The sequence below is a fragment of the Nothobranchius furzeri genome, chromosome 10, assembly GCF_043380555.1.
Source record: "Nothobranchius furzeri strain GRZ-AD chromosome 10, NfurGRZ-RIMD1, whole genome shotgun sequence".
Lineage (NCBI taxonomy): Eukaryota > Metazoa > Chordata > Actinopteri > Cyprinodontiformes > Nothobranchiidae > Nothobranchius > Nothobranchius furzeri.
The window spans coordinates 70,565,128-70,578,115 of record NC_091750.1 but is presented as its reverse complement, the minus strand read 5'-3'; the positions used below and the strand labels follow the sequence as shown (position 1 = coordinate 70,578,115).

Sequence of the window (12,988 nt, the reverse complement as noted above, 5' to 3'; positions counted from 1 at the left end):
GAATGGTAGACTTTGCAGGACTTTAGCTGCTACACATGTATTTTCAGTTACACAGCCACCCACTGGGTAAATTGTGGATCCGTGTTTCACTGTGGAAAGCGATGATTTTCATCAAGAACACTTTTTTATAGAAACAAGTTAGTTTGACAGCATTCACATGTAATTATTCTAATTTCTAAACAGTGATTTTTATTTTGTTATACTCCATAGTAAGAAGAAATAGTCTGGACTTGTCTATTCCTGTAACATGCAAACACACCTGTGGCTGTCAAGCAGCTGTTTTCCTCTCCTAAACAGTAAACAGTTGAGTTGCATGTGGAACTTTTGGGGTCACAAACGATACACCGCAGTTTGTTGGATGACTGAGATCCAGGCACTAAAACACAAGAAAAGAAGTATTCAACAATGTTTTAATTAATCAGAAACTTAGTTATATCTATAAACTTTATGCATTCATACGTACTGGGAAGATTTTGTGAGTTGCAGTTGTCATTGTTGCAGCATTTTACAGATGCACGTACGCTTGAAAAACCCAAGTTGGCTGAAAAAAGCTGAATGCCTGGCTTTTGACACAGGATGGATGGTGCACAATCTCTGTAGATTTTGTTTTCTGTAGTTCCTGATGAAGTGGCTGTAGAGTCCAGAAGAAGTTTGTTACTTTTGTTCAAAACAGACAAAATATTAGAAAATAACAACCTTTTGCCCTAAAACATCCTTGTAATGAAACATACCTTGAATGGAAGCAATAACACACATTGTCTCTGAGCCACATTTCTTTTCTGATGTGGTTTCACACTTGTCATCTGTGCAGGCCATACAATGCAAAGAGCCACCTGTAAAAAGAAAAAGCAGTTGAAACCGCTACTTTCAACGAGTTTACATGTGTTAAACAATATTTTGTAGTTTTTTTCCCAAAATAGTAAAAAAAAGAAAAAAATGATTGCAAGTAAAATACATACCTCTGTGTTCTGTTGTAGGTCGTAATGTGGTGGTAGCTGTTGCAAATTTTGTTGTAATTAGTCTTTTAGTTGTTGACGGAGTTGTTTCAGTTGTGGTGTTTGTTGTTCTAGTTGTGGTGGTTGCTTCCTGAATTGTTGACTGTGCACTGGTTGTTGAGGCTGGTTCTTTAGTTTTTGGTGTTGGAACCTCTGGTGTAGTGGTAGACCTTTGAATTTCACTTATTGGTCGTTCAGTAGTGGTTGGTGCTTTAGTTGTGGTGCTAGGTTCTCCGGTAGTTGTTGGTGTAATGTTTATAGTGGCTAGTGCATCTGTGGTTGTTTTTGGCCCTTTAGCTGTCGTTGCTGGTTCAGTGGTTGAGGTGGATGCGTCAGTTGTTGTGGAAGGTTTTTCAGTTGCTGTGATTGGTGTTGTAGAGGTGCTGGTTGCTTCTTCAGTTGTTGTTTGTGCATCAGTTGTAGTGGCTGGTGCAGTGATTCTTGTGGTTGATGCTTCAGTTGCTGTTTTTAGCACTTCAGTTGTATTGGTTGTTGTTCGAGTCGCAGTGGTTGCTTCCTGAATTGTTGTCTGTGCACTGGTAGTTGAGGCAGGTTCTTTAGTTTTTGGTGTTGGAACTTCTGGTGTGGATGTTGAACTTAGAATTTTGGTTATTGGTTTATCCGTGGTGGTTGGTGCTTTCGTTGTTGTTCTAGGTTCTCTGGTAGTTGTTGGTGTATCAATTGTAGTGGCTGGTGCATCAGTGCTTATTTCTGGCACTTCAGTTGTGGTGGCTTGTTCCTTAGTTGTCGTTGTTGGTCTAGGAGTTTTGGGTCTTACCTTTTCAGTTACTGGTACTTTAGAGACAGTTGCTCTCTCTTCAATTGTGGTGTCTGGTGCTTTACTTCTGCTGGTAAGTTCTTCAGTTGTTGGTGCAGCAGTTGAAGTGGCTCGTTTTTCACTTGTTGAAATTGGTGCTTCAGTCGTTTTTTGCTGGTTACACTCACTTTGTCCACAACAACCTGGTCCACTGGTGATGTTCCCAACTTGTTCCATGAATGGTAGACTTTGCAGGACTTTAGCTGCTACACATGTATTTTCAGTTACACAGCCACACACTGGGTAAGTTGTGGATCCGTGTTTCACTGTGGAAAGCGATGATTTTCATCAAGAACACTTTTTTATAGAAAAAAGTTAGTTTGACAGCATTCACATGTAAATATTCTAATTTCTAAACAGTGATTTTTATTTTGTTATACTCCATAGTAAGAAGAAATAGTCTGGACTTGTCTATTCCTGTAACATGCAAACACACCTGTGGCTGTCAAGCAGCTGTTTTCCTCTCCTAAACATGAAACAGTTGAGTTATATGTGGAAGTTTTGGGGTCACAAACGATACACCGCAGTTTGTTGGATGACTGAGATCCAGGCACTAAAACACAAGAAAATAAGTATTCATTAATGTTTTGAATTAATCAGAAATTTAGTCATATCTATAAACATTATGCATTCATACGTACTGGGAAGATTTTGTGAGTTGCAGTTGTCATTGTTGCAGCATTTTACAGATGCACGTACGCTTGAAAAACCCAAGTTGGCTGAAAAAAGCTGAATGCCTGGCTTTTGACACAGGATGGATGGTGCACAATCTTTGTAGATTTTGTTTTCTGGAGTTCCTGATGAAGTGGCTGTAGAGTCCAGAAGAAGTTTGTTATTTTTGTTCAAAACAGACAAAACATTAGAAAATAACAACCTTTTTGCCTAAAACATCTTGTAATGAAACATACCTTGAATGGAAGCAATAACACACATTGTCTCTGAGCCACATTTCTTTTCTGTTGTGGTTTCACACTTGTCATCTGTGCAGGCCATACAATGCAAAGAGCCACCTGTAAAAAGTAAAAGCATTTGAAACCGCTACTTTCAACGAGTTTACATGTGTTAAACAATATTTTGTAGTTTTTTTCTCAAAATAGTAAAAAAAGAAAAAAACAGATTGCAAGTGAAATACATACCTCTGATTTCTGTTGTAGGTCGTAATGTGGTGGTAGCTGTTGCAAATTTTGTTGTAATTAGTCTTTTAGTTGTTGACTGAGTTGTTTCAGTTGTGGTGTTTGTTGTTCTAGTTGTGGTGGTTGCTTCCTGAATTGTTGACTGTGCACTGGTTGTTGAGGCTGGTTCTTTAGTTTTTGGTGTTGGAACCTCTGGTGTAGTGGTAGACCTTTGAATTTCACTTATTGGTCGTTCAGTGGTGGTTGGTGCTTTAGTTGTGGTGCTAGGTTCTCCGGTAGTTGTTGGTGTAACGGTTGTAGTGGCTGGTGCAGTGGTTCTTGTGGTTGATGCTTCAGTTGTTGTTTTTAGCACTTCAGTTGTATTGGTTGTTGTTCGAGTCACGGTGGTTGCTTCCTGAATTGTTGTCTGTGCACTGGTTGTTGAGGCTGGCTCTTTAGTTTTTTGTGTTGTAACTTCTGGTGTCGTTGATGAACTTAGAATTTCGGTTATTGGTTTATCAGTGGTGGTTGGTACTTTCGTTGTGGTGCTAGGTTCTCCGGTAGTTGTTGGTGTAATGGTTGTAGTGGCTGGTGCATCTGTGGTTGGTTTTGGCCCTTTAGTTGTTGTTGCTGGTTCAGTGGTTGAGGTGGGTGCGTCAGTTGTTGTGGAAGGTTTTTCAGTTGCAGTGATTGGTGTTGTAGAGGTGGTGGTTGCTTCTTCAGTTGTTATTTGTGCATCAGTTGTAGTGGCTGATGCAGTGGTTCTTGTGGTTGATGGTTCAGTTGTTGTTTTTGGCACATCAGTTGTAATGGTTGTTGTAAAAGTCACGGTGGTTGCTTCCTGAATTGTTGTCTGTGCACTGGTTGTTGAGGCTGGCTCTTTAGTTTTTGGTGTTGTAACTTCTGGTGTGGTGGTTGAACTTAGAATTTCGGTTATTGGTTTATCAGTGGTAGTTGGTGCTTTAGTTGTTGTTCTAGGTTCTCTGGTAGTTGTTGGTGTATCGATTTTAGTGGCTGGTGCATCTGTGGTTGTTTTTGGCCCTTTAGTTGTCGTTGCTGGTTCAGTGGTTGAGGTGGGTGCGTCAGTTGTTGTGGAAGGTTTTTCAGTTGGGGTGATTGGTGTTGTAGAGGTGGTGGTTGCTTCTTCAGTTGTTGTTTGTGCATCAGTTGTAGTGGCTGGTGCAGTGGTTCTTGTGGTTGATGCTTCAGTTGCTGTTTTTAGCACTTCAGTTGTATTGGTTGTTGTTCAAGTCGCAGTGGTTGCTTCCTGAATTGTTGTCTGTGCACTGGTAGTTGAGGCAGGTTCTTTTGTTTTTGATGGTGGAACTTCTGGTGTGGTTGTTGAACTTAGAATTTCGGTTATTGGTTTATCCGTGGTGGTTGGTGCTTTCGTTGTTGTTCTAGGTTCTCTGGTAGTTGTTGGTGTATCAATTGTAGTGGCTGGTGCATCAGTGCTTGTTTCTGGCACTTCAGTTGTGGTGGCTTCTTCCTTAGTTGTCGTTGTTGGTCTAGGAGTTTTGGGTCTTACCTTTTCAGTTACTGGTACTTTAGAGACTGTTGCTCTCTCTTCAATTGTGGTGCCTGGTGCTTTACTTCTGCTGGTAAGTTCTTCAGTTGTTGGTGCAGCAGTTGAAGTGGCTTGTTTTTCACTTGTTGAAATTGGTGCTTCAGTCGATTTTTGCTGGTTACACTCACTTTGTCCACAACAACCTGGTCCACTGGTGATGTTCCCAACTTGTTCCATGAATGGTAGACTTTGCAGGACTTTAGCTGCTACACATGTATTTTCAGTTACACAGCCACACAATGGGTAAGTTATGGATCCGTGTTTCACTGTGGAAAGCGATGATTTTCATCAAGAACACTTTTTTATAGAAAAAAGTTAGTTTGACAGCATTCACATGTAAATATTCTAATTTCTAAACAGTGATTTTTATTTTGTTATACTCCATAGTAAGAAGAAATAGTCTGGACTTGTCTATTCCTGTAACATGCAAACACACCTGTGGCTGTCAAGCAGCTGTTTTCCTCTCCTAAACATGAAACAGTTGAGTTGCATGTGGAAGTTTCGGGGTCACAAACGATACACCGCAGTTTGTTGGATGACTGAGATCCAGGCACTAAAACAGAAGAAAAGAAGTATTCAACAATGTTTTGAATTAATCAGAAACTTAGTTATATCTATAAACTTTATGCATTCATACGTACTGGGAAGATTTTGTGAGTTGCAGTTGTCATTGTTGCAGCATTTTACAGATGCACGTACGCTTGAAAAACCCAAGTTGGCTGAAAATAGCTGAATGCCTGGCTTTTGACACAGGATGGATGGTGCACAATCTTTGTAGATTTTGTTTTCTGTAGTTCCTGATGAAGTGGCTGTAGAGTCCAGAAGAAGTTTGTTATTTTTGTTCAAAACAGACAAAACATTAGAAAATAACAACCTTTTTGCCTAAAACATCTTGTAATGGAACATACCTTGAATGGAAGCAATAACACACATTGTCTCTGAGCCACATTTCTTTTCTGATGTGGTTTCACACTTGTCATCTGTGCAGGCCATACAATGCAAAGAGCCACCTGTAAAAAGAAAAAGCATTTGAAACTGCTACTTTCAACGAGTTTACATGTGTTAAACAATATTTTGTAGTTTTTTTCTCAAAATAGTAGAAAAAAGAAAAACAAAATTGCAAGTAAAATACATACCTCTGTGTTCTGTTGTAGGTCGTAATGTGGTGGTAGCTGTTGCAAATTTTGTTGTAATTAGTCTTTTAGTTGTTGACGGAGTTGTTTCAGTTGTGGTGTTTGTTGTTCTAGTTGTGGTGGTTGCTTCCTGAATTGTTGACTGTGCACTGGTTGTTGAGGCTGGTTCTTTAGTTTTTGGTGTTGGAACCTCTGGTGTAGTGGTAGACCTTTGAATTTCACTTATTGGTCGTTCAGTAGTGGTTGGTGCTTTAGTTGTGGTGCTAGGTTCTCCGGTAGTTGTTGGTGTAACGGTTGTACTGGCTGGTGCATCTGTGGTTGTTTTTGGCCCTTTAGCTGTCGTTGCTGGTTCAGTGGTTGAGGTGGATGCGTCAGTTGTTGTGGAAGGTTTTTCAGTTGCTGTGATTGGTGTTGTAGAGGTGGTGGTTGCTTCTTCAGTTGTTGTTTGTGCATCAGTTGTAGTGGCTGGTGCAGTGATTCTTGTGGTTGATGCTTCAGTTGCTGTTTTTAGCACTTCAGTTGTATTGGTTGTTGTTCGAGTCGCAGTGGTTGCTTCCTGAATTGTTGTCTGTGCACTGGTAGTTGAGGCAGGTTCTTTAGTTTTTGGTGGTGGAACTTCTGGTGTGGTTGTTGAACTTAGAATTTTGGTTATTGGTTTATCCGTGGTGGTTGGTGCTTTCGTTGTTGTTCTAGGTTCTCTGGTAGTTGTTGGTGTATCAATTGTAGTGGCTGGTGCATCAGTGCTTGTTTCTGGCACTTCAGTTGTGGTGGCTCGTTCCTTAGTTGTCGTTGTTGGTCTAGGAGGTTTGTGTCTTACCTTTTCAGTTATTGGTACTTTAGAGACTGTTGCTCTCTCTTCAATTGTGGTGTCTGGTGCTTTACTTCTGCTGGTAAGTTCTTCAGTTGTTGGTGCAGCAGATGAAGTGGCTCGTTTTTCACTTGTTGAAATTCGTGCTTCAGTCGTTTTTTGCTGGTTACACTCACTTTGTCCACAACAACCTGGTCCACTGGTGATGTTCCCAACTTGTTCCATGAATGGTAGACTTTGCAGGACTTTAGCTGCTACACATGTATTTTCAGTTACACAGCCACACACTGGGTAGGTTGTGGATCCGTGTTTCACTGTGGAAAGCGATGATTTTCATCAAGAACACTTTTTTATGGAAACAAGTTAGACAGCATTCACATGTAATTATTCTAATTTCTAAACAGTGATTTTTATTTTGTTATACTCCATAGTAAGAAGAAATAGTCTGGACTTGTCTATTCCTGTAACATGCAAACACACCTGTGGCTGTCAAGCAGCTGTTTTCCTCTCCTAAACATGAAACAGTTGAGTTGCATGTGGAAGTTTTGGGGTCACAAACGATACACCGCAGTTTGTTGGATGACTGAGATCCAGGCACTAAAACACAAGAAAAGAAGTATTCAACAATGTTTTGAATTAATCAGAAATTTAGTTATATCTATAAACTTTATGCATTCATACGTACTGGGAAGATTTTGTGAGTTGCAGTTGTCATTGTTGCAGCATTTTACAGATGCACGTACGCTTGAAAAACCCAAGTTGGCTGAAAATAGCTGAATGCCTGGCTTTTGACACAGGATGGATGGTGCACAATCTCTGTAGATTTTGTTTACTGTAGCTCCTGATGAAGTGACTGTAGAGTCCAGAAGAAGTTTTTTTATTTTTGTTTTAAAAATGGACAAAAAATTTTCAGAAATTGCCATTTTATCTAAAGTAATATATAACATAAAAAGAACCTTGAATCAAAGCAGTAATGCACATTGTCTCTAAATCACATTTTTTTTGTGATGTGGTTGCACACTTCTGATCTGAGCCGGCCCAACATTGCAGAGCTGAGGCTAAAAGGAGGAAAAGCACAAAAACACAATTTTAACATATAATCAGAAGTCACATGTGATGGTACTTTAAGACTTTTTTGTGCATCCATTTTAACAGCAATTAGTTGCACTATTTGCCATTGACAGACAGTTTTAATTAATCATTTACTTCAATTACATTTTCTGTTTTATGGAAACAGGCAGTCACTCCCCTTCCTAAGTAAGGTATTTTCACAGATATGAACAATTATTAACTCATTTCAAATCTCTCAGTTCTAGCAAAATTGTCAATAATGTGTGTCCATTTCAAACAGCAACTTTAAAAACAACATTTGGAACCAATCTGGATACAGGGTGGGGAATAGAACATTTAAAGTTACTCTAAAGTCAATTCAACGTATTAAAAATATAAATTTTTGCTTAGCTTTGTTTATTGACCTAACTAAGGCGTGGATCACTGGTATATAATCAATCTTTTTTTAAAGCTTTTGCTGAATTAATGGTTATACCCACAACACATTCTGATTGTTTATTGTTTGATGTCTGAGCCAATCTTTTTGCAAAAGGGGGTTCCACAAGGGTCTTTCACAAGTCCCTTGCTCTTCTTATATTAACAACATCTGTGATCAGCTCACTTTCACTTGTTCATACTGGGTTATTTAGCTATTTTACATACTGCTGTTTCTCATCCCTGCCAGGACATCCTAAAATAAATAAATAATTTTGTTAGTTAAAAAAAAAGTAAAATTAAATAAAAAAAATATTTTAGAAAATGTTTTACTTATCCTGTAAATTCTTGTAAAATTATTTTAGTAATAGTTCAATTATAAAACACCATTAGGAAAAGTCATTTACCTGAGCTGAAGAGCCCCCAGATGAGAATCAGAGTAAATATCAACGCCATCACTGCAGTCCGGTCATTGAAACTAATACCAGGTGTCACAATGTTGACTCCAGTTTTTATACTGATGGAGGACTGATTCACTGGGTGTGCGTTAGTGTTTGGGATGGGTCAGATAATTACCTAGCCTCATTATGCTGACTTTTGTTTAGGCATCTTCAAAAGAAAAAACACAACTGTTAGTTCATCAGCATTCAACAAGGTACTTGATTTGTTTACGTAGTTTTTGTTGATTCAGATTGTACATTTATAATGTAGCACAAACCATTTCAGGAATGGTTGAATTTCAAAAGCTTAGTGGTGACTGAGTTTTTGTTTTCTTTCAAGGTCACACAAGTGACAGTTTTCTAAAGCGGGAAGGTTTACGTGCTCACGTAAAAATGTCACATTTTACCCCCCTTGATGTTTTTTTATGTTTTGGGGGTGGGGGGGTTAAAATAACTACTTTTTTGGAATTTACAGTTTAAGATAAAACACTTTGAAAAACAGCATTTCACAAATGATGTTTTATAAATTATTTTTACCGTAAATCCTCTAATACAGGCCTGGGCCTGTATTTGACTCAAGCTCATCAAGCTCCCGGCCTTTATTGGAAGGAGGGCCAGAATTAGAGGCATGCCTCAATTTCTATTTGAGCAAAATGAACTAATGGTTCGCTGGAGTTTTTTACAATTAAAATTGTGCCCACATTTTAGAGTTAAACACATTTCTTTTAACAACGGTAGTTTCTGCTTCAGCCCTCTCCCCCGTCCCCCTGCGCAGCTGCCGCAAACTCACTGGTGCGCCTGCAGCCTCTCGGAGTTCCTGCTGCTCTAAACATTAAAATAATTATTTCATTTTCTGTTCCTCACTTCTGATTACCTTCAAATGCGTCTGTTTGTTGCAACCACCAGGTACAAAAACTAACTTGTTTTTATTTGACTATTTTTCTGTCCTGCCTGTTTATTATCTTCCTGCATCTCCTCTCAATCCTAAAGAGAAACTGCTACCTGGGTTCATATATATTCACCTTATGAGTTACCTTTGAACTGCAGTTCTAAAAGATCTACCGACCGCAAAAACAGCGGAGTGCGTGCTGCTCGCCGGCCGCATCAGTGAGGTGCATCACCGTAGGACAAGGTGATGCTCTCCGCTCCACAGCAGCAAAACGCATCAGGCACAAATAAAAGACAGAAAACATTAAAGCTGGGGTCAGCAACCCGCGGCTCTTCCATCCATCTGATGCGGCTCTCTGTGCTAATAAAATAATGACTGGATATTTAAATAAAATGCTTTATATTTTACTGCATAAATTTTACATCTGTAAGCTAATTCTAAATGTAAAGATTGTCTGCGTAAACTTGAACAGGTCCAACCCGGTCTTACTGTGAGACCGGGTTGACGCGTCACGCTTGTGCGTAATCATATCGGCGCTTTCTGAGCTGAAGAGGATGTGAGATTCTGGGATTCTCCTCAGACAGGCTCCTGGATGTGTCGCCACATTGGAGACAGGAACAAGCGCTATTCAGCCAAAGTTTCATAATCAGGGAACATTTTCTAAGTGACAAGTCTCTCTGAGAGACAGGGTTTGGAAAACACTTGCTTCAGTCGGAGGAATCTTCCCGCATGCGCTCTGTTTCTGCGACACGTTCCAAGCCAATCTCCTCATCTTCAGCTCGCTGTGCATCTTATGTACGCGCTGACAGTGAGCTGCGCTGAGCATTGTCCAGCTCAGATGTTCAGAAGGAAATCTTTTCTTGAGTGATTTAGCTACATCTGCGATGTGCAAAACGAATAAAATGTCAGTTTGTCTGCATGCGTCGGGGTAATTCTTTCTATTCTTTCTCCGTCAAAATAAACGGTCAAATACGGGAACTGTCCGGTCAACACAAGCCCTGCTTTTAACTGTTCTGTTTTCTTGTGAAAATTGTTACAAAGAGATAAAATTAAACTTGATTAACACCAGAGCCAGGCACACTGCACCGTTGTCTCCGTAACTGTAAACGAGGGAAAAACAAATTGATCGGATGCTTTTCTGACCTTCCCTACCTACAAAGTTTAATTACAACAATCAAACGTGACAGAGCCTGGATTTGTATTCTGAACAGTCTAAACATGTTTTAAAAAGAAACGTATGACAAAAGTGGCACCTGCTCAGTAAAACCACCAACAGGGTGAAAAATATCAAAATATTGTAGGCAGAGACGGGCTACAACTTCTGGATCCGTTTTATATAAATCGTTTTATTGATTATCTTCTTATGAAAGATAACTTTGACGTACACGAGCGACCAGTACTGGCTGTTGTCACCTGTTGTGAGCAGCGCTCTGCTGTGTGAGGGTAGGCCCCGCCCACAACGCCGCGGCTGCTGTGGCTCCCAGTGTTTTCTTTACTGTGGGAAAGGGGTTATAATGGCTCTTTGATGGGAACAGGTTGCCGACCCCTGCATTAAAGGAAATTAGCCGACATGAACGATCCCTTGTTAAATTAGTTTTTGAGGTGGCGACACCTAATTTGATAATGTTATTGTGGCCATGCTCAGGACGCAGATGTCTGGAGCGTGTCAACAATCAGAGCTTTGCATGCGCAAGCTGGTTAAGGTTAGGATGGGGGTGAGGGGAAGGTTAAATTGCAAGAGGGTAAATATCACAATTTGGTTAAATGTCCGTTTTGCGGCGGGTGTCGGTACCGACGCTCTAGCACAGCACGTTGCTTCCAGGCGCGCAGGAGCTTGTCACCTGCTGACAGCAGGCTGCTGTCTTTTCCGTGGACTGCATCTTGCCGGTCATTATCATGTGACAGCGACTAGTCGATGACAGGCATAAAAAGTCACTATAGTGAAGTCGACTAGTGACTAGTTCATACAACCCCTATTGCTCTCCAGAGTGTTCTGCAGCATAATCAGCACGTTCTCTTTGAACTTGATATCAAATTTTCGCCTCCCCTTCGTCTCCACACCTGCCATGGTTAAAGTTACCCTCGCGGTCTGTCACCGGCAAATCAAAAGTGAGACGGATGACACCCCCCCTTGCTTGTTACTTGCTTGTTACCACATTCCACCTGGCCACAATAAAAAACCAGCCATTATTCACCTCCGCCGACTCCGACACCGGCCAAAATGTGATACCCGGTTGTCAATTGAATAGAGGCCAATGTTAGAGGATTTACGGTATTTGGGGATGACGCTGTGGCTATTGACAAAAGTGTTCAAAGAGATCATGTTTCCGACTGTTCTATTTTTTCTGTTAGATTTTTTAAGTAAAAACTGATGAAGGGAGACATAAAATATCAGCGATGATTTCTATCATGTAATGCTAAACAGGATTTCAGTTGGTCACGTTTCCTTCTGCTTGATTAATGTCTCTAGGTGACTAGAAGAGAATGTTTTACTCCAAGTACAAAACTGCTACTGTAATTATCTTAATGGTGATTATTAAAGTAATTATGGAAGAATGCTCTCAGTTACACGGTGAGATGATACATCTACCTTCATATAGCTTTTACTCACCTGGAATGCTGAAAAGCTGCTTCACGGCTTCGTTTGTCACATTTATTACTGTTGCGCCTCCAGGAGTGGCCGCTGCCTCACAATAATTAAAGTGTAATTAACTCAACGATAACTTTATTCACCTACTGGATCAGAGAACATTAACCCTGAAATCTGACTTAATTTATGAGGGCAATAAAAGCTTAAGCATGAAGAATTCTTACTGCTTCGCTGTTTTAACTTCAGCAACACTTATCTCTTTTCAGGCTCTGAAGGTTTGAAATCTCGACATCATTCAGAGTCACAGAAGATTTGGCCTTCCATGGATGAATGGATGTTTTATTATCTATCATGGCTTTTGCACAATCACAGCTTAAGTTGGAGGATTTTTAGAAAACTCCAACTTACATTTACAAACTTATTTCTGTCACATATCAAATACTTTCACACATTCTACCTTTTACCAGTTAGTCAGTTTCTCAAGGACTTTTCTCAAAGCTTTCTTTTGGCCATGTGAAGGTGCTATATAGAAAAAGCTGAATGAAAATGTAAAAAGTCTTGCATAATACAGCACAAAAATATTAATAAAGTACATTTGTGCCCAAAGAATTTGTTTTAGTGTGAGAACTTTTCATCAAGCAGCTTGAGAGGAACTCGTAATCAGGTTATGCATCCCACGCCTTTGTTCTTTTTCAGCTTTTAATAGACCTACGTACCTGCATTTAAAAAAGTTTAACAACTATAATTTCTAACCCGTGCTAAAGCGCTAGTGTTCTCCATCAAGGTACTTTTTAGATTACTCATTGGGTGTAGTGAATTAATTATAAAAGTGCCCATTAATTAAAAGTAAGCATCTTAATCCAGCAGATAATTTGTTCCACCCACATTTACTTTACTTTCAAATGGGGAGAAGCATGATTACCTCTCAGCGAGTCAGAAGATGAAACAGAGTAAAGGATGTGCGACTGGAAACAAAACGTACATCTCAATACTTTTTAGCAGACATATTATGTGCAATATTTATCTAAATATCTTTCTTCTCAGAAATTGTTCAACAGTTAAGAGTCAAAGCAACATAATTTATTTATAATTATGTGAAATAATTAAAATTCCATATGTGTCAACTATGGATGGGCCACATCTCATTCATGC

The 12,988-nt window shown here is 39.7% G+C and overlaps 1 protein-coding gene across 1 annotated transcript; it reads right to left on the bottom strand.

Annotated features, from left to right (window-relative positions):
• Positions 1 to 2,420: 2,420 nt before the first annotated feature.
• Positions 2,421 to 11,569, bottom strand: LOC139072052 (mucin-2-like). The gene is made up of 12 exons (XM_070555242.1): positions 11,477 to 11,569; positions 7,454 to 7,490; positions 6,913 to 7,029; positions 5,628 to 6,746; positions 5,400 to 5,501; positions 5,133 to 5,300; positions 4,928 to 5,044; positions 4,212 to 4,757; positions 2,949 to 4,100; positions 2,721 to 2,822; positions 2,512 to 2,621; positions 2,421 to 2,426 (listed from the first exon to the last, which is right to left on the bottom strand). The coding sequence occupies exons 1-12, from the start codon at positions 11,567 to 11,569 to the stop codon at positions 2,421 to 2,423; spliced, it is 3,669 nt and encodes a 1,222-aa protein (XP_070411343.1).
• Between the last annotated feature and the right edge of the window lie 1,419 nt (positions 11,570 to 12,988).